The sequence below is a fragment of the Rhagoletis zephyria genome, unplaced genomic scaffold, assembly GCF_001687245.7.
Source record: "Rhagoletis zephyria isolate East Lansing unplaced genomic scaffold, Rhagoletis_zephyria_1.1 Rzeph_scaffold_00156, whole genome shotgun sequence".
Classification (NCBI taxonomy): domain Eukaryota; kingdom Metazoa; phylum Arthropoda; class Insecta; order Diptera; family Tephritidae; genus Rhagoletis; species Rhagoletis zephyria.
Genome location: NW_016157240.1, coordinates 15,432 through 37,981, shown reverse-complemented (window position 1 = coordinate 37,981; position 22,550 = coordinate 15,432). Strand labels below are relative to the sequence as shown.

The 22,550-nt window shown below is 36.5% G+C and overlaps 1 protein-coding gene across 4 annotated transcripts in view; it reads right to left on the bottom strand.

Moving 5' to 3' along the window:
* Bruce (BIR repeat containing ubiquitin-conjugating enzyme) overlaps positions 1-22,550 on the bottom strand; it is a 136,084-nt gene that overhangs the window by 99,344 nt on the left and 14,190 nt on the right. For all 4 annotated transcript variants that reach the window (XM_017605756.1, XM_017605764.1, XM_017605770.1 and 1 more), the window contains one exon: positions 7,679-8,093. In XM_017605756.1, the coding sequence (XP_017461245.1) occupies positions 7,679-8,093 (415 nt within the window). The remainder of the gene's footprint in view (positions 1-7,678; positions 8,094-22,550) is intronic.

Sequence of the window (22,550 nt, the reverse complement as noted above, 5' to 3'; positions counted from 1 at the left end):
TCAATATAAGTTATGACTAGCCTGCCACGGATGCGCGAGGCTTCGCCACGTCTACGCTTGTTATGTGTGAATATGGTAATTTTATTAACAGGTGGCAGCCCTATTTAAAAAAATAGTGCTTTTCTAGAGTCCAATCCCTTTCATTTGATACCTCATCATTTGTAATCCAACGAACGGTGCGGGTCTTATAGTTTTTTAGACAGGTGGCAACCCTATTAAACTTCTAAGTAAAAAAAATCCCTCTCCAGTCGATACAGAGTATATTAGAGAAAATCTCGACAAAATCCGTTCAGTAATTTTCGAGATTACCGACTACAAAGAATTTCGACTTTCCTTTATACTATGTATAGATTTACATAGTTCTGTGCACTTGATAAATTGAAAATCTTTATAATTTGTCAATTTTTTATTATTTATCTAGAATTGGTATTCTAGCACAGAAATCAAAAGCTCTTTTTTTGATAAGTTGACAAATTGAAATTTCATGTGAAATGTATAAATTTTGTATATTTATAAATTTGTTTCTAAGTCCCCTTTAAGACACGTCAAGTCTTGCTTTCAAGTCTGCTCGTTCATTGGCGAAGGGGGTGGGAAGAGAGGGGAAGAGTACAGATACCTCCGTACCGTCAATTCGTTTTAAGTTTTATTGTCTCTTTTGATCTTTTCGTTGCTTCCCATTTAAGAAGCAAGGACTTGAATTCAATTAGAGTTGACGCGTGTGGAAGCAAATAGAAAACACAAAAGAGAATGCGAAAAAAATTGCTTTCAAGACTTGACGTGTCTGAAAGAGGACTAACAATTAAATACTATATGTGCCGGCATTTGAACCTGCGACACACGGAATTATAGTCGACATCTCTACCATTGTATAGGCTTCAAGTATGTAAAGCGCCATTTTATTTGTTTACACAGTTAAAAACAGCTGAGATCATCTGATTTTCAATTCTCTCATTCTCCGCACAGAGTTACATTCAAGTTTCAGAAAAAAACTTTAAAATGTAAATTGATAAATATTTTAGAAAAATGTGTTTTTATTCATTTGAATTGATTAAATAAGAAATTAAAAATGCATGCCAAGTCTTGCATTTCCAATAATAACGATAAATGTGTATGTTCCAGACAATAATTTAAAATATTTGTGAAACTTATCGTTTTGCGCTAAAATACAACAAGGTGTGTAAAATTCGTTGTCATTGTTTCTGTTTTGAATACCATATTCGTGCCTACCGGTGGAAAAAATAGGTAAATTTGCATTTATTTTTAAGAAAACATATAAATTAAAATATATTTCTTTACAGAGCGACGTACGGACAAGTAAAGAGATAAATTTGTATGATGAATACCGCGGAAAATATTTTGCATCAAAATTGCTATTCTAATTTGCATTTGAATTATGATATCAACAGGGATGCTTTGGAATGTAGTTTTTGAAGAAAATTTTATTATTATAAATCTTGAGATTGTTGATTTACTTAAGAAGTAGAAAAGCTAGTTTATTTTAAAAAATATATTTAGACTAGAAGTATGTATACTACTTTTATTACGAATTGAAACGATTTTAATGAATATGGTTACGATTAATAGTAGTATGACAGTTATATATAATGCATATTTGACAAGAAAGGTAGAATACAAGATTGCGCCGTCCTGGCGGTGATGACATATCTGTAAAAAAAAAAGTAAGCAAAGTCGAATTGGATGTTGAAAGGAAATGTGAGAACAGCCAATTTTCTTAATATTAAATTTTTCGATAGGCAACGTGTTTTAATTGTGCTAAATTCTAATAGCATTATTCATAAAAAGTAAAGTAGCTTTAAAAAGGTTTATAAATTGAAAAATGTTTGCAAACGGCAATTTAAAAAGCTTTATAAAATTTTTATTTTTTATGAATAAGTCGATAAAAATATATCATTTAAAATAACTTTTAACAAGGAAAATACGAAAAAAAATAATTTTTGCGGAAGTAGGTATTAGTAATTTAGAGTGGATTTTTTTATATGATTTTAAAATGTTTGCAATCGTCAGAAAAAATCATGGGCGACGAATGGAGAGAATGGTTTTACTTTCTAATGTTTTTATCATGATTTTTACTGGGTGTAATTGAAACTCAGTCAAATGAGTATTAAGGAAAAAAAATTTGAGAATAATAAACAGAAAAAGAGACGGGCGCACAAAAAGTTAAGTTAAATGTTATATGTTAGGGAGATCTCTTTAAATCTATTTTATTTTTTATGAATAAGGCCATAAGCATATCCGGTTTTTATAAATAAATCTTATAGCAAGATGCTATATATTTATTTATGCACTTTTTGGTTGGCGAAATATGCATTTTTTTCAACGCGTATTTAACCACATTAAAATTTTTTTAATATTGAATGGCGCAACACAAAAACTCTTTTTGTTGCACGAAACCCTTGAACACGTGCCTGTCATCTATTTCTTCCGTTTCGAAATTTCGCTATTTTGCATTTCTTCCATTTTGACGTCATTCGCATTGTCAGATTTTTTAAATTCGTTTTGCTATTTCATAATTCTTTCATTCTCATGTCATCCATCTTCTATTTCTTACCTTCCATTGCCGTTCGCATCGTCGAACCTGCCTGTCAAACACTGCGCCCATCATGCTTTTCAGTTTGGCAGGCACGTCCGCTGTTAGAAAGAGAATAGACAAAAAGGGACATAGGATTCCATACTTGTAAGTATATACGATGATCTCTGCCTACTCGGCTACGGCAGTCAAAAGCTTTTTTGCTTTTAAATTCATATTTTTCATATGTGACAATGAAATCAGTTCCACTCATGTGGAAATCAGTTCCACTAATGTGGAAATCGTAGAGCTTTTTGTTTTAAAAATTTTGACACCGAATGCGAAATTTCTTTACAAAAAAATTATCGAGAAAGCACAGAACTGGGCGGTTTTTTTATAAATGTCTAGCTAATTATACATACACATAACCCGTGTGACAGGGAATTTTATACACAAAAAAAATCAATATACTCGCGAGGCCATGGGCCAAATATATGCAGTAAAATGGCGTTTTTTGTTTTTATCTCTGACGTCAGAATTTTTAAAAAGGACTTTGAAAACTGAATAATATGAGTAATTCAGAAAATGGTTTAAAAAATTTGGTGCAATGTACTTAAGAAAACAGTATCGGTATCAAATTAAAAATAAAATTCTGTAGAGAAAGAACAGATTAATTTTTTTGTTGCATAAGATATTGAAAATGCCCTTAAAAATTTTATCCTTGAATATCCTTGGAATATTGCAGTATTTATTTTGAAAAAATTATATGTTAAGGACTAATGTAAGCTCGACAACGTCCTCGAATCTTAAAAAAATAACCCAACAAATTTTGATTTTCTTAAATCCTACAGAATTTTCTCTATCATCTGGTACCCATTTTTCTTCTACATTGCACTGATCTTTTTAAATAATTTTTAGAATTTATCATATCTTTGAAATTATAAGGTTCTAATCAAAAAAATTCTAAAACTTAAAACGCAGTTTTACTATATTTGGTCTACAGTGTCGTGAGTATATTGATTGCTTGGTGGGTTTTGAAATTTTTATGTTTCAATCTGTTTCATACTTTGTACTCAGAATTTTTAGAAAAATTCTTCTTCTTTTTTGGCGTTGTAACCGCCTAAGCGTTTCTGGCCGAATTCCAAAGCACGCCAGTCGTTTCTTTTCTTTTCTCTTGGATATGCCAAGTGAAGCCAAGTCCTTCCCCCACCTGGGGGGCTACTCTGTAATGCGATGCGAAAGAGAAATGCGATGCGATAGGCAATCGCCACAGCGTATTACTTACGATGTATTTGCCTATCGCATCGCATTTCTCTTTCGCATCGCATTACAGAGTAGCCCCCCTGGTCTTTCCATCTCAGTGGGGGCCTTCCTCTTCCTCTGTTACCACCAGCGGGTTCCGAGTTGAATACTTTCAGAGCTGGAGTGTCGGTGTCCATTCGAACGACACGACCAAGCCAGCGGAGCCGCTGTATTTTAATTCGCTGCACTATGTCCATGTCGTTGTGAAGCTCGAGAGAGGACTTTACTCCTGAATCGAGAGAGGACTTTTCTCCTGAATCGCCTACTCAGTCCAAAGTAGCACTCCTTAGCAAGAGCGATCCTGCGTTGGATTTCCATCCTGACATTATTATCGGTGTTAACGTTGGTTCCCAAGTAAACGAAATTCTCTACTTTCTCGAAATTATAACTGCCAACAGTGACGTGGATGCCAAGGCGCGAATGTGCTGACTGTTTGTTTGATGGCAGGAGATACTTCGTCTTGTCCTCGTATACCAACAGACCCATTCGCTTTGCTTCTTTATCCAACTTGGAAAAGGCAGAACAGACTTCGCGGTTTTTGATACCGATGATATCGATGTCATCGGCATAAGCCAGCAATTGCACGCTCTTGTAGTAAATTGTTCCTGAGCGGTTCAGTTCTGCAGCTCTTATTATCTTCTCCAACATCAGATTAAAGAAGTCACATGAAAGAGAGTCGCCCTGTCTGAAGCCGCGGTTGGTGGCGAGGTCTTTCCCAATTCTGACGGAGCTGGTGGTATTGCTCAACGTCATTTTACACAGCCGTATGGCGGGGATGCCAAATTCAGACATAGGGGCGTATAGGTAACTCCTGTTAGTGCTGTCGAAAGCGGCTTAAAAGTCGACAAATAAGTGGTGAGTGTAGATTCTTTTCTCGCGGGTCTTTTCCAAGATTTGGAGTATTGTGGTCTATGGTGGATTTTCTAGGAAAAAGATAACGTCCAATCAGTTCATTGACGGTGGGCTTTAGTCTTTCACACAATACGCTCGATAAGACCTTGTAGCCTATGCTTAGAAGGCTGATCCCGCGGTAGTTGGCGCAAATGGCCGGGTCGCCTTTCTTGTGGATTAGGCAGAGCACACTTAAATTCCAGTCGCCGGGCATGCGTTCATCTGACCATATTCTGCATAAGAGTTGAAGCATTCATGTACTTAAATAGGTTAGCTGACAGGCTTTCAGCTCCAGCAGCTTTGTTGTTTTTCAGCCGCGTTATTGCTATTCGTACCTCGTCATGGTCAGGCGGAGGAACATCGGCTCCTTCATCATAGACTGGGGGCTCGGGTTATTCTTCTCCACAACTTTCCGTGCTGCTACCATTCAGTAGCGTCGAAAAGTATTCCCTCCATAATTTAAGTACGTTTTTAACATCGGTAACTAGGTCGCCATTGTTGTTCTTACAGGATTACGCCCTGGTCTTGAAACCTTCCGTAAGTCGCCTAACTCTCTGGTAAAATTTTCGGGCATTCTTCGGCCAGCATTTCAAGCTCTTCGCACTCACGTATTTCGGCCTATCTCTTCTTATGGCAGCAGATATGTCTCGCTTCCCTCTTCAGATCCCTATAGCGGTCCCACATAGCGCGCGTTGCGCCCGATCGTTGAAGAGTGCTCTCTGAGAGCAGGCTGTCTGTTGTGATTGCAGCTTTTCGACGATAAGCTTTCCTTGCATACTCGGGCGCACATTTTTTGCTGCGCAGAGGCGGGCTGCAACAAGATAGTGGTCCGAGTCGTTGTTTGGGCTTCGGAGTGTGCGTACGTTCAAAACACTGGAAGCATGCCTTCCGTCTATCACAACATGGTCGATTTGGTCTCTCGTTTTTCGATCCGGATACAGCCACGTAGCTTGATGAATCTTTTTATGCTTAAACATAGCACTGCATACTACCATGTTTCGGGCCCCAGCGAAATCGCTCAGCCTCAGTCCGTTGTCGGACGTTTCGTCGTGGAGGCTGAATTTTCCGACGGTGTTTCCAAAGATCCCTTCCTTTCCCACCCTAGCATTGAATCGCCAAGCACGATTTTGATATCGTGGCGGGGCAGCGCTCGTAAGTGCGCTCCAAGCGCTCATGTAAGAGATCATTGGATACCACATCCTTCTCTACCGTCGGGGCATGGGCGCAGATGAGCGAGATGTTGAAGAATCTCGCTTTGATGCGGATTATGGCTAGACGCTCGTCCAGCGGGGTGAACGCCAGTACTCGGTGACGGAGTCTCTCTCTCTCACCACAAATCCGCTCCTTTACATAGCAGCTGTAGTATACGTCGCAAGGCCCCAGGCATTGCTTGTCTTGCCCCGTCCAACGCATTTCTTGGATGGCGGTGATGTCAGCTTTTGTTCTTACGAGGACATCAACCAGCTGGACAGAGGCATCTTCCCCATTAAAGGTCCGGACATTCCAGGAGCATGCCCTCAAATCGTAGTCCTTTAAAATTTGCCGTGGTCGTCATAATAAGGGGGCGTCTCATCCGAGGCATTGTTTCGCTTCTTCACTGGAAGGGGTTTTTACGTGGCGGGTCCCAAACCCAGCGCACAACCCATTGCTGGGACGGGGGTGGTTTCGCAACCAAATACACGTTTACATATCGAGCCGCTTGCTCCAAGACAGACCCGCTTGCAGCCGCACCTACTGGTGCATAGACGTTGCAGACTTCAGTGAGCCCTTAAATCGAATAAGTCGGAGGGGCACCACCGAAGCTCCCTCTCTTTCTGCCGTGACCCAAGGCTCCACTCCGATTGGTTACCGCATCTCGCACATGTGTTGCTTACGTTGCCCAGAGTGCGCGAACGAGGACGCAAGAGTCGGGATTGAGTATAGCCGTGCAACTGTAACTGCATACACAGCACAACGACTATACCCCATTGCACTCCAGAAAAAATCTAGGTACGCAATTTTATAAATATAGTCCATTATATAAGAAGAGGATAAAGTGCAAGTTTCAAGTGACTAAAAGTAACGTTGATTTTTATATATTTTTTTTTGCCGGTGACACGCATTTTCTCCCGTACCAAGTATGTTCGACAATTTGTTTATATGGACGATGCCCAGCATCGTTTAACAAATTCCCAAAATCAACGGTATTTTGTAATTGCATGAAACTTGCCTTTTATCCTACTTTAATTTAATGGGCTATAAAACTGCGTTCCTAAAATTTTTCTAAAAATGCTGAGTAAAAAGTTTAAAAATTTGGCAAATGTTTGGCATTTTTATATTATTTGTACAAATTTTGAAATGCGCATTTAAATGCAGTTAATTATATGTAAAATGAGATAGACTCTTATAAAAAAATTAAATATTAAATAAAGAAAAGAAATATAGACTAAACTGGTTGAAATAAGGCGTTTCTTTTATTCCAGCCTCTAGTATAATGAGCTTCTTTCCGCCACACAATACATATGTTGACTTAAGTTTTTTTTTTGCATCGAGCTTTTTTCGGCATTTCTTAAGTTACTATATCAGATATGTACACGCTAAAGTATTGTTAAATGCGTATAAATTTAATTACTGTTACTAATGAAATATTTTTCAACTTAAATAATAAATTAGGTTGCAAACCATTTATTTATTATTTATTATCATTATTTATTTATCAAACTAAATTGATGCAATTTTTTATGTTAAGTTGTTGGAAAATAATGAATATCTAAATCCCGGGGAACTAATCTCGGGATGCCGGGATTGTATGAACGATGTCCCGAAAATCCCGGGATCGCAAAAATCGAAAAATTAACATCCCTAGTATGTACTTATATATATATTACATGTACTAATATAATTGTTAAATTTTTTAAATAAGTAGGTATCTCATTTTATGTGCATACTTAAAGAAATTTCTACAGACTTTTTACTTACTCAGTTAGTATCAGGATAAGTTTCACACATTTGTGTGCCATAGTGCGATTGCTGTGTATAATGCAGTTTCTCAGCATATTTTCAAGATACTTTTCCGACACACAAATACATTCAAACTGCTGTGCCATCAAATCCGTATTCGTGGAAGCAGTGCTTTTGTTTATTTGTGTTTTAATGCGTTCAGATTTGGGCGAACGGAAACGATTTAATCTTATAAAGCAAATCCATATAAGAACATCCAAGGCAAGATTTTTTTCTAACGTTGCTGAATCTGCACTGCTCGCGATCTTAAATAGGTTATCGAGTAATATATTGCTCTCGAGCATCGCAATGCGCTGAAGTCGTTCATTGGGAATGCGATTTTGGGGTTTCACACCACGCACGTTAATGGAAATCTCGTGTAACCAATCACAGCCTGTGAAAGAAATTCGAACAGTAAATATACATTAAAAATAATTGTTTATGCAGACGCGATGAAAATAAATAAAACGTTTATGCTTGATTTTCATAAATATGTATATTAGACCGTTCGTTATTTCAACTTTTTTTAAATATACAGTTTTCCGGGCGGAATAAGATGCCTTTTGGCCTAAAAATAAACTGCAAAATTTTGTTCAAATATGATAACTGTACTTAGCATGTTGCATTTGAAAATTTAGAAACCATATGCATTCAGGGAAAAACGTCATATTTATACAAAATGAATGAAAATCGTGAACTTTATACTCCTTTATTATGTAAAAAACTCACAGAATCGGATTAAATCAAAAATATAAATAAGTTAATAGTCCAAAAGTCTGTTTAAAACAAGCTTTCTACATATCTCGACTCCTGCACTACCTACCGGATTTATTATTAAATTATTCCTTTTTATGTAAGTTACGTTATTATAAATATAAAGTACATAAAATCATAGATACAGGTTATCGAAATATATTGACCCCTCGCCTAGTACGATTTGTGTGGACTTACTTCCTTTCATGTAGGTAATATACATTTCAAATAGGAACGAAATTGGACTATAAATACGGGCTGTTGAAACATCTCGACGCCTGCGTCACCTAGGGGATTAATTCGTGTTTCATATTGCATTGTCATCGGGTTCTGAGCTAAGTTTGAAATTTCAAGTCTCTGGCTCAAGGGTTCCTAAACTTTCAAGAAGATGGAACCCTTGCTAAAGACCTTTCATTTTATGGAACCCCACATCAAATTACTAAAAATCAAAGGCAGTTAAATTTAAAAATGAATAAAAACTGTTACTAGAAATAGTTTACATACTTTAAATTTTAATGTGAAGAATGGAATTGTATCACTGTTATTATTTATTGTATAAAATGGTAGTTCGATTTAATGTCTGAAAGCTGTATGCGCATTTCTGGAGTAACATCCAATTTCGACCTGAATTTTTTTTTGTGTAAGTGTAAACTGAAAAGCCTGTTGACAGAGTACGTTGTGACAGAAGGAAGCTAAATTAAGATGGCCTATTTAGCGACTTCATGATATTTACTCTACCCAAAACTCTTTCAGAGACACAGATTCAAATGTGTGTTTCAATGTCGAAGTACTCTGCTTTGTAAATGGATTTTGTACCAAACCGATATTAGTACTACCATCCGAAAAATAATCTGACAAAGATTTCAGGTGACTTCCCAAGTTCCCAGTTACGACATATCACATTTCATTTGGCAATTCATTGCGTTCCTTGTAGAAAGTTGTATATAACTCCTTAGACTACAGCGGCCAACAACACATAACTGTTAGAAAAAAACAAGCTGGCAAGCGCAAGCTCAATAGGTATGGCACTCAGTACGGCAAAAATACCAACTACGAGTACATAATATGTATACTTGAAAATAGATAATTGCGTCCCCGTCAAGCTGTTTATAGAACTTTTCTTTACGTGTGCAACTCAAACCGACCGCCGTGCTTATTTATATCAAAATTAATTTCGCGGAACCCCGGTGACTTTTCTACGGAACCCTTGGGTTATTTCCGCGGAACCGACTTTAGGAAGATCTGCTCTAGCTCTTCTGGAAGTTGGTTAAAAATTTATTGCAAGATTTGCCCCTAAAAACAAGTTAAATAAAAGCTTGTACAAATCTACTGTGTTTTGAGATTTTGCGAAATTAGCGTTTTTTTCAGACTGGAACAACCAGATTTGCAGTTTTCTCGCAAATCTCAGTTCTATCTACTTATCTGACGCAAAAAACTTTCCATTACCTCGACATTTTTTATCACCATGCTAAATAATATTGCGCAATCAATTTATGAGTGCATCTGTAAATTTATGAGAGAAATCGTGCATAATTTGTCGCATCATTATTCTACTTCAAATTAGACCCAAAGGGGACAAACTTTTTGTTTCTATTTTCGTGTGATATTAATAATACATTTATTTTGGACCCAAGTATGGTGTTCCTTGACTTGTCATCAATTGAAAAAGGCAAACAAAAACAAAATACCTTACATCTTTTAACAAGTTTTGGACACAAAAGAGGCAATTATTCCTTAATTAAACTACAAGTATGAAAAGCTATTTATGTATTTATTAAAATTAACACTGAATTCGGTATCGCCGCGAAACTAATACTAATGTGTAAAATGACGTTGAGCAATACCATTCAAATCCTGCTCGAAACTAAGTACCTATTTTTTAAAACAGAAAACGCACATACATACACTGAAGGGCGCTTCTGGAGAGGTGGAGCCTGTTATGCGCAAATTATTTATATGTATATATACATATATGTTTGGATATAAATATGTAAGGGACATAAACATACAAAATAATTAAAAATGTGAAAAGTTTGAAAAGATAAGAAAAAAATTTCAATTGAATAGGATAATCGTTTGGTAACACTACCGGTAGGCTTTGCGGAAATAGCTTGGTAAGACTACCCGTAGGTTTCGCGGTAATCGCTTGGTAAGACTACCAGTAGGTTTTGCGGTAATCGTTCGGTAAGACTACCGGTAGTTGTTGATGTATTCACTTCGTAGGAGTACTGAAAGAGTGAACAAGCTATATATGGCTGAGTATGACATACGTGAATGTGAAAAGAGTACAGATACTCAACAAGATTTACGACAAGAAGAGAGAAGCTATACATAAGGAGACATATTTTACTAGTGTGTTAAAAAAGACAAAAGCTGCCACGTATAGGAGACTATAGGGTAATTTCCGCACACGGGCCTTAAGAAACTCATATAAACTTTACCGGATACATAAGGTAACGCTCCTGGAAAATTCATGGGAGATTTAGCTAATAGCTGTCTACCAGGGTTGCTACGTTCGTGTGCATGTAGGCAGCGATACAGCGGAAGATCTGCAAAGAAAATGTTCCCTTTGGCTCTGTACATATGTACATACACAACGTTGTTGCACATACATGCATTCATACACAGTATCAACAACAACATCGCTGCAGCGCTGTGCGCTTTATTTTGATTTGAGCATTATTATGTTCCATTTATTCGTTTTCGTCCGTTTTTGTTTCATATCGAGCAAAGAATTGCTATGGGAATGTAATACAGCGGAAGATCTGCAAAACAAAAATTTTGCTTTTGGCTCCCATAGCCATATATAAATCTTACATGGTTTATTTCGATAATTTTTTCTGAGGCAAATATGGTTATATTTGTATTATAAATCTGTATATAATCGTACAGGGACAATTTACTTTCAAATTAAGGATCTGGATCTGAAACTTTGCACAAACATTTCAGATTTAAGAATCGTTCGATGTACATATTTGCTCCGTACGATTTTTGAAATTTTACATTGAGCAATTTTAAAATGTAAAACTGAATCTCACACACGCATTCTCATTTTCACCAATTTTGAACAATTTCATTTCTTTATTTTCAATTTTGTATGGTAAAATGCTGGAAAACTTAAAAAATCCTGGCGGGCGAACTGAGGGAACGGTAAAGTATTTTAAACTCTCTATAAAGAAGTGCGAGAACCAGTGATCGGACTTGAAAAAAATTTCTGTGGTAGAATCTGGAAAAATGGCAAACCTAAATGGCAAACTTTTTAATTATACTCTAAGAACAATTTAATTTTAGTTTAATAAAGTGCAAGATTGAATTTGCTAAAAATTGCGTTGAGCTTTGGCATTTTTTTCCTTGACAGTGTAAAGCAGTTCCTTCCAGATATTTTTCGAACATATTTTGAAAGATTTCTGTAACCTTGCGGAGTGCTGCCCGCTTTTCTTTTTATCACATCACGATGTTGCGGACAAATGTGGCACGTTCCAGAAACCGCTACTCAATTCTCAAGTAAAAGTAAACAACGCTTTAGAAACTTTAGATGCACTGAAATTTTCTAATACTTTCACAAAAATCGCCGTTTTTTAACATTTTCACTATTAATTCTTTTTATAAATCACATATTTTGCAATTTAACACAATAAAACCATGTTTCCTGTCGAAAAATTGAATATAGAGAAAAGTTACTATTTTAATGTTTATTTTATCCTCCCATTCTGCGTGTTGTTAGTGTTTAGTGTTGGACAATTTATGCTGTTAAAATTAAGAAAATTATATCGAGTAAAAATAAAACTACTCAAAAACGCGAATATGTAGTAGATTTCAGACCTTGTGTGGTAGATGTGGTAGATGCTCAAAAAAGTGGCAGATCTACCACAATGTGGTAGAAGTCCGATCACTGGCGAGAACTCTCCCCAGACTCAAAAATTAAGATTAATGCCACAAGTGATTATTTTTCGAGATTTAGCCGATTGGGTATTTGAACCTCAGCCTGGTGTAATTAATCAAAACCACTTGAAGGATCGATCAATTTTGCGTCCACAAAATAAGCACTGTACGATAGTTAATATAAAAATGGTTAATATGTTGTCCGGAATAGAAATGGCGTCGATATCTACTATGGTTTCCGAATATCCACAGGAGCAAGTATAAGTAGGGAAGTTGCACCTCATGACTTGATACTAAAAGTTAGAGCAGTTGTGATGCTAATCCACAACCTAAATATGTACAACGAATTGATAGATCTGGCCCACAAATATTTGAGCGCTCCACCCGCCAGCGTTCCAAGTGAGCAATTGTTCAGTGCAGCCGGCCTTATATACGAGCCTCTAAGAAATCGCATCATGGGAGAAGAGGCAGCGAAATTACTTTTTTTTTTAAATATAATATGGGGAATATTTGAACTTTGATTACTAGATTAAAACACTATATTCGCAAATGTGAAAAATTACATTCGAAACATCCCTAATTCACAGATACTAATACATGGCATGCGCAAAACGTACATTTGGCTCAAAACTATCTCCTTTTGATTGCTGAATCCAAACACATTGCGCAGATAGGGTACTGCCAATAAGAAGTATTAAATATATGTTTTTAAACGAGTTAAATTATTTAACTGGTGCAGTTTTCCAACAGCAACTGCATGCGATTTCACATGTTTACGAACACGTTTTGTTCATTTAACTGATTCAAGCCCATTTAACATGTTTAACTCGTCAATTCGAACGAAGATTTCTCGCCCAATTGACCCATTTGGGGTCAATATAAATGTAATAAAAACTTAGTCAATTTTAAAGAGCATCATTTCCACCGACATTAATACGCACTGTGAGGACCAAATATCTCTGAGGAATTTGACCCACACAGATACCCGCCATCAAAGCAACCATCCACACAATAAACCACAGCAACACAATCCCAAGCAGCCAGCAACACCCGACGGCCTTCGTGGCCATGACCAGGGTGTCCAGATTGTTTAAAAAAGGGCGCAATTTCTGAAAAAAAAATCGCCAAAAATCGCTAATTTTTTTTTTAAATTCATGAAGTTGATTTAAGAAGTATTTTATTTTAAAAATGAGATCTCGTTATAATATAGTTTTTAAAACCAAAAACGAATATAATACCTTCACAGGGTAATAATAAATAACACAAATCAATTATATAATAGTGATGCACAAACAATTTTCTTTAAAAATACGCATGAGTTTTAAAAATATTTGTTTCAACACATTTGGCAATAGGACTGCGCAATTATTAAATTTATTATAACTCATATTAATTGATTAATCGCACAATCCGCTTTTAAGAGCTCGGCGCTAAAAATTAAGTAAAAACCTATAACAAAGCGAGATCAGCTATTTTCACAATTTCTTCAAAATCACCTGTAGTGTCTGAATGATTTACATTTCTGTGGGTGTCATATGTTGAGCTATTCAACCTTGATAACATACTGTTTGATATTGGAAACATTTTGCAGCAGAAACTATTAGCCTTCATATAACACTGTATTCAAACTATTGAATTAAGGCTTTCCAATGGCATCCTATTTCGAATCTTTTTGACAGCTGAGTGGAAGATCGACCTATCTCGGCAGCCAATTCAAAAACGCCCTATCTCAAAAAACTTTTCAAGAACGCCCTATTTCAGAATTTTATTGAAAAACACCCTCAGAATTTGGTTGAAGAACGCCCTATCTTACTTCAAAATGTATTGAAAATGTGCTGATATAGGGCGTTTTTGAATCGGCAGCTGAGATAGGGCGTTTTTGAAACGAATTCTGAAATAGGGCGTTCTTGAAAAGTTTTTTGAAATAGAGCGTATTTGAGCTGGCTGACGAGATAGGTCGATCTTCCACTCAGCAGTCGATTTTTTTTTGAATTCATTACGGAAAAAACGCGCTCAACAAAGCATGTTAGTGCCGCAAGGATGACAATATGAATTTACTTTTATTTCCAAACATTTTATTGCCTGTTGCGGTTTTCACTCCGTAAGCAATTATCCAAAATTCTTCAGAATCGGATCGAATGGTTCTGAGAAAAGTTATTCCATGGGAAATTTAAATGATTTAAATATTCAGTTTCCGCTGCTTTTCTTTCCTTCAAAGTCAAATAGTGAATTGGCAGGTCCCTGAAACTCGCCCTCTTGTGATTCACACCCTTTTCTGGTGACAAAATCAAAACTTTTTTAAAGAAGCCGTTGTCCAGCCACTGCAAGTGACGCCACCGAATATTTCCAAATGTTATTTTGTTATATGTCTGATAGTAAGTAAGAGAATAATCTAATAAAGTACGATTCACCAGAGCCCCGAAACTACAAATTTATTGTAACGAATCCTGGACACGGCGGGTATACCCCAGCATTGTAGAAGCATCGGGGCAACAAAAAGGCTTCGTTATAATTGGCGCCCGAGCAGGGACACTCGGTACATCGTCCACGCGCCAAATGAGATTTCTTCACCAAACAACAGCCAGTAAAATGACGGAATCGGCGAACACTTTGTGGCTGGATAACGCCTGCAAGGAGCATCTGGTGTCTATCGCGCTCATCATGGACCAGGTACGGAACTGGTCAGTAACTTACGACGGTGGACGAGACCCGCTACACTTCGTGGAACGCTTAGAGGAGCTGACCGAGGTATACACGCTTGATCTAAACCTACTCCCAAGAATCATGCCCGCGCTACTACGCGACAAGGCCCTCCAATGGTACCGCAACAACAACGAGCACTGGAGAGAGTTGGGACCCTTTCAAGCAAGATTTTCTAAGCTTCTTCCTACCGGCCAGTACTTCGAGCACATAGAGGATGACATACGGCAGCAAAGACAGTACGCACGGCAAAAGTACAAGGACTACGTGCTCGCGATACAGACCTTGATACGCCGCACCAGATACAGCAGGGAACAACAATTGGAAAGGATCTTTCGGAACAGTCACCCCGATTATTTATTATACATTCGACGACGAGACTTTAATACCCTGGCGGCACTCCTCACACTCGCTGAAGAATACGAGGGCATTATCGAAAACCAACGCCGAACGTCGGAAGCGCCCCGACGTGAAGTCGCGAGTAACATTGTAGCAGATAGCCCTGAAGCGCCGCCTACACGGTCGGACAGATCACCTCATCAACATCCATCGGAGCGTTCGGCCCAACGGCATCCAGTTCTACCGCACAAGGCAGCGATGAACCTACAGCGCCATCAGGCACCCACGACCCAGTCTAACCAAGTAACGTATGCAGAATGTGTGGTCAAGAAGGACATTACGCTGGGAGATGCCGTAACGCACGAAAGCTCTTTTGCAGGGAGTGCGGCCGAGCCGATTTGCGGAGAGTAGAGTACTGTCACCAATGCCAAGGGTACGACCGAACAGCTTCACCAAGGACAAAATGCGGTGAATTCGCAAAATCCAGCGCCGAAAACCCAGCGACCATGCGCCAAGAACATGGCCGGATCTACGCCCCAATACAACTTGGAGGGGAATTGGCGGAGGTCGTCATCGACACAGGCACCTCGAAAAGTTTCGTGTCAGCCAACTTAGCGGAACGCATGATAAGCTCTGGGAACGGGGAGAAGATAACCGTGGACATAGAGGTATTAATGGCCAATGGCACCATCAGCAGGATATTCGAAGCCGCAAGAGCTGAAATTCGCATCGGAAAGTCATACCGCGACGCAGTACTGAATGTCATGCCCGGCGCAGTTGATGATGTCGTACTTGGTCTGGACGCGCTAGGCAGCATTGGGACGACGATTTCCTGTGGCGGCCACCATAACGGACTAACCAAAATACCTACACAGCATGCCTTAGCGACGCATACCGTAGCGCGCATCACAGAGGGTACCGGACCGCTGGTTAAACCCAGCAATAGTTCACCGAACGGCGTGAAAAGTAAAGGTCTTAGGAAAACTAAGCACAAGCAACCGCCAGACGCATACCCACCACTTGTACGGCCTCCATGCGCGTGTGAGGACCAAATATCCCTGAGGAATTTGATCCACACAAATACCACCATCAAAGCAACCAGCACACAATAAACCACAGCAACGCAATCCCAAGCAGCCAGCTACGCATTAGGTCACAGCAACACAACCTACTTTATTTTTTCATAAAATTTTCAATTTATAAACCGTTTTTAAAGTTACTTTATTTTTTATGAATAAGGCTATACTTATCTTTCCCGGACAAACAAAATAGCATATGACGACAAAACATATTTTACGTCATATTCAACGTTTTTCTCTGAATGCATATGGTTTTCTAAATGCAACATGCTATTACTTAGATTTTGCATATATATATTAAAATTTTGCAGACCTTATTTTTAGACCAAAAGACATATTTTTCCAAAACATGGTTTTTTAACGGACGGGTTAAATGTATATACGCTGCCGGAAAAAAGTATTGGCACGGAGAATTTTTCACAATAAATGCAATCATTTTTATTTAAATTTTTTTCCCTCATTTTTTATAAAAATATGATTCATACTACAATGAAAACATAAAAATATAGTTTCTAAAACTTGTGCAAAACCCAGAAAAGTTCAATAAATTTGCAACTATTTAATCAAATTGTTTAGAATTTTTTAGTATGCAGTTTTGTAGGCCATTCAATTTTAGTACAACGAAGTAGCTAGGACTTAGCGTTGATTACTGGCAATTTTTTCACTCATTTTCGTCCATAAAAAAAACTCTAAAATACTTTGTTGGAATAATTCAGTGTTGGCAAAATGTTAATCTGATTAACGATTAAAAATTAACTATTAAAATGTTAATCGCGATCGACGATTAAAATTAATTAATCGTGATCAACTGTACGATTAATGATTACATTTTTTTAATCGTTAATAGCTGACTGCGATTAGGATTAATTAATTTTTATCATTAATCGTGAATCCAATTAAAAAGAAAATCTGTTTAAGTTGAGTAGTTTGTCCGAATTTGAAACCAAACACCAGTTATAGTAATTATTTTGTGTTTTACGCTTCTAAAAAGCACAAAATATAAAAAAAATTATAATTATTGTTATTAGAAATACATAAACTGGGAACTTTTACAACCCAGCGCACATGTGCAGAGGGATATTAGAACCTAGCTTGTAAAACGTCTGTTGGTATAGGTCTTAATGAAAATGCACACCAAATTGCTTAAATTGATCAGGAAACCCGATTTAGCCATACCCGATTAACTGGCTTTGTGTGCACAGGAAAATTCCAGCATAAATTAAATAATCACCAAACCTACTTTATCAAATTAAGGATTTATGATTAAAAATTAATTTTTTTAATCGCGATTACGATTAACTGTTTAATCAAATAAAAATTAATCATGATTAACTGTAATCGGATTGAATTTAATCGAATTAACTATTTGATTAAAAAATCAATAGATTAGTGCCAACACTGGAATAATGGAAAAAACCTTCGACAAAAAAATGCTCAAAAATCAACGCGTTTTTTAATAACTTCAAGCTTGCATTTTTTTGTACTAAACTTTAATGGGTTAAAAATCTGTATACTCGAAAAAATTCTGAAAAATCTGATTAAAAAGTTGCAAATCTGTATGCACAAATTTAAGAATCACATTTTTATATTTTGTAATGTAGTATGATCCATGATAAAAACATAGCAAGGTAGAACCGTTCTCTCAATTTGTCGGCCATGATTTTTTTTTTTGAAGTTTGTCAACATTTTAAAATCATATAAAAGTGAAAATAAAAAATTGAAATTGTTCGAAATTGTTTTTGCTTGAGATTGAAAATGAAAATGTGTGTGTGAGTTTGTGAGTAAATTTAAAAATTAAATTGTTTGGAAACACGAAGAATTTTAAAAGTGACTCTCAGCGGTTCTACCTTACTATATTTGTATCATGGTATGATCATATTTTTATTAAAGAAAATATGTAAACATTTGTGACAAATTCTGTGCCAGCATGGTACAATAATTACAGGTATTGTCTTCCCAGAGAGCGCATATTCCGATCTGCCTTATTTTAAAAATATCATTGTTGCTCACACTAAAACGTTTACTGTCAGGAAAAAGGAATATTTCTATACCCCATATACCATATATGTACCAGAGACTGGCAAACGATGCTGATTTTGTGACTTTAAGCCTGCTCACATTAAAAACGGGGGATGAACGAACACCAGCGCATAGCGTACAGTGCGTGCAAATACAGCCACCACAAGTGAACGATACTTATAACAGCTCATACTGATATTGACTTCGATAAACCAGTATTCCGAGTGAACGTGCACGAAAACAGCAACCGCCGTACTTGATCGACTGCCGAAAGCACGATGCTGCATTTGGACGGTTGCCGAAAGCTCATTTGGACGGTTGCCGAAAGCATGATAGTTCATTGGGACGGTTGGCGAAGGCAAGACGCGCAGTTCATTTGTTGCAGAAGACGTTCGACTTGTTGCTGAAAGCCATTTCATTTGTTGCCGAAGTCATGATACTTTATTTCAAAAACAATTCAAGACATTTGCTTGTTTGAAATGACCCAGCCAGCAAGAAAACGTACATTTTGCGAACATTATGTTTTACGAGGGATTCTCGTATCGCCAAATAGTTAGAGAAAAGCTCGTAAACGATAAAACAAAAAAAAAATATAATAGAAAGAGGCTTGTAGTAATTTGTCAGCACAAGAAAAAATTTTAGTTTTGTTGACTATTTTTTTTTAATCACAATATTTTATAAGTAGTTTGTTAAATATTCAATTTAAGAAAATTATTAAGTATGTGATTTATTGGCAGACTGGTACAAACGCCAAGGACGATCTACCACTTTCTTTTATAATTAAACTTCTTGTAAGTAGCTACTACATATGTAATTCAAAAATACAAATTAATTTAACGAGTTTTGCAATTCTTTCACAGGCTGCGCGGAGTAACACTAAAGGATTTAAACGTTTAATTCCCCTATCTCGTAAGTTTATAGTTATTTATTTTTTTAATTTGCTAGTTTATTAGGTCTTTGCAGTTATTGAACTTAATGTTTTATTGATAATATGGCTTCTCAATTAAAAAGGCGTGCGAAATCCGAAGCCTTATCCGTACTAGCGTCAATAAATGATTCATTAAAAAAAAAATTATTACAGATGAGGTAGCAAAACTTTTCTCGTGGAAGGGAACTGGTACCAAAAGCAGCGCTATTGGTTTGGCAACGACTGCGGCAATAAGAAGTACGGATCATAATATTATTTATTACCACTTTCTACTTAATTAAATTTTCCGGTTTCCAATGGAGTTTAATCTTTCACTTTATTTTCTTAGGTGCTTTTCGTCAAAAATTTAACTCCCACGAAGAAGTTTTTATTTCCGTTTCAAAGAAGCACTTCCAATATGCACACGACCGGCAAAAAAAATTGGCAGCCTATCGGCAAAAAAGATAAAAAATAAATTCAGCAACTTTATAATATATATTAAACCCCTCTTATTTAATTGTTAATTTGTTAATAGATAGTTTGTTAATATTTATTTATCTGAAAATATCTTCACATATACAGTGCCGGGAAAAAATATTGGCACAGAGAATTTTTCGCCATGAATGCAAAGTTTTTTATTCTGATTTCTTCTATAATTGTTTTTTATAAAAATATAGTTAGTATGAAGTTCTACTTTCAAATCAGATTTTTTAGAAAAATTTTAAGTATGCAGTTTTATAGCCCATTTAATTTTAGTATAATAAAGTGCACGCTTGAATAGCTAGAGAACCTCTTTGTTTTTTGACAATTTCTTATACGCAGTTTCTTCCATACAAAAAAAAAATGTCGCACATAATTTGCATGGAAGAAACTGCGTGAAAAAATTGCCAAAAATCAACGCGGTTTTCTGGCAACTTCAAGCTTGCACTATGTTATACTAAAATACAATGGGATTTAAAACTGCATACTTAGAATTTTTCTCAAAAATCTGATTTGAAAGTAGATCTTCATACTAACTGTAAAGTAAAAAACTTTGCATACATTGCGAAAAATTCTCTGTGCCAATACTTTGATCCGGCACTATAAATATTTATTAATTATAACTCCATTCAATAAAAGAACTACAATAATTTGAATTAATTAATTGCCTTTATTTTTAGCATTCAAAAACAGTAGATAAAGCAGTGTAGACAAACGCTTTTTTAACGTAAATTAATCGTTTACGAGACTCGTTTACTATTGAAAAACGGACTAAAAATATTCGCATACGAATGCTTTTTCGATCCGTTTACGACTGTTCGTAGGCGATGCACAATTTAAAGCGAAAAAGTGCTAAAAAGAGTCGTAAACGGCTATCATAAACGATTTTTAATCCGGTTTTTCTTCGAGAAAATATCCAATTACGAGCTTGTTTACGATGATTTTGCTGGCTGGGGAAGAATTGATATTTACATACATACATACATACGTACGTATGCACATTCCTCACAACCAGCCTGCCAACACGCTCTTGGCGCCAGCAGTGAGTAAAGTTGGTAGACGCGCTATAAATACATATATACATACTAGACGATTAATTACCCTTTACTACATTCGTCGTGCTTTCGGCAACAAGTGAAATGGCTCTCAGCAACAAGTCAAACGACATCTGCAACAAATAAACTGTGGCGTCTTGCTTCGCCAACCGTCCAAATAAGCTCTCATGCTTTCGGCAACCGTTCAAATGCCGCGTTTGCTAGTTTCGTGAACGAGCATTCGGAATATTGGTTTGCCGGATCAATATCAGTATGAGCTGTTATAAGTATCGTTCACTTATGGTGGCTGTATTTGCAAGACAGCACGCTATGCGCTGGTGTTCAGTCATCCTTTAATTTCTTTTAGGTATCGATACTACTAAGTCAACGCGCTGCTCAGTCATACAAAGCAGCAGTGGTATGAGTTGAGTATGCAATAGTTGGCGTTCAACGCAAGCCAGTCTCTGATATGTACACGTATTTTTTTAAACCAACCATCTTGCAGAGAACTTATTTAGTTTGCAAAAGCCGGTAAAAAAACATTTGCTTGTAAATAAATTCAAAATTTGTATGGCTCACTACATTTCAAACGTGTTTTCTTGTTTTGAAAAATTTTAAAAATTAAATTGAGCGAAAACAAAAGGCAAAGCCAATGCGAATTTATATAAGGTGGTGTTACTAGCTCAGCTGATTATGTGTATGTGTTTCGCCGTACGGCTTCTGATATCAAATTGAAAAATTTTGTTTGAATTTCTACACACACTCTTACAGATTTTGACAGTTTATACCGCCAAGGCAAAAACAAAATACATGTAAATTTTTGTTTTTGTGCTCCTGCTATTACCTTATATTCATTCGCCTTGGGCAAAGCCAAATAAAAGTAAAAGAATCAACATTGATTGTTATTTTTCTTTAGTTTCTGGTATTCGCTTTTTTCAATTTTGGAATTAACCCTTTGTTTTGTCGCATACCTCTGTCAAATTTAGGATTGGATCCTCATCCATCCGGACGGAAAATATCAGTACTGAAATGAAGTGAGCCATAAAAATTTTGAATTTATTAACAAGCAAATGTTTTTTTCCGCCTTTTGTAAATTAAATAACTTCTCTGCAAGAAGGTACGTATACATATGTAGGATTAAGGACTACTACATTATTCGTCTTGCTAAGATGGCAACTCTATGAACTTTGAAGAAATAATTAATTAAACATACCTTTGCTTGTTGCATAAATTTCCTGGTATATATTTTTCTAATATCATTCGTGCAACATCTTTGATTTGTAACTTCGTATTTTATTATATAGAATAAAGTTAAGAATATAGGAAACGAATTCTATACATACAGTGACGAGCAAAACTGTAACATGGTTTAACACTTTTTGTTTCAGCCACCACTATATTTCCAAGTTCTAACGACTTTCATACTTTTGCTGTATATTCTTGTTGGTACATCCCTACTCCCTCTCTCATAATGATTTGAAGTCAATACAACAACAATAAAAAAAACAGCAGACAAAAATGTAAATTAAGGCAGATGTTACAGTTTTGTACTCATATATTTTTAAGAGCTTTTTAACAATTTTCACGAAAAAAAAGAACTACTAACACAATGTTCAGTACTCTTTTGCCTGTTTCAGTTCCTGGATGTGATTTGGCAT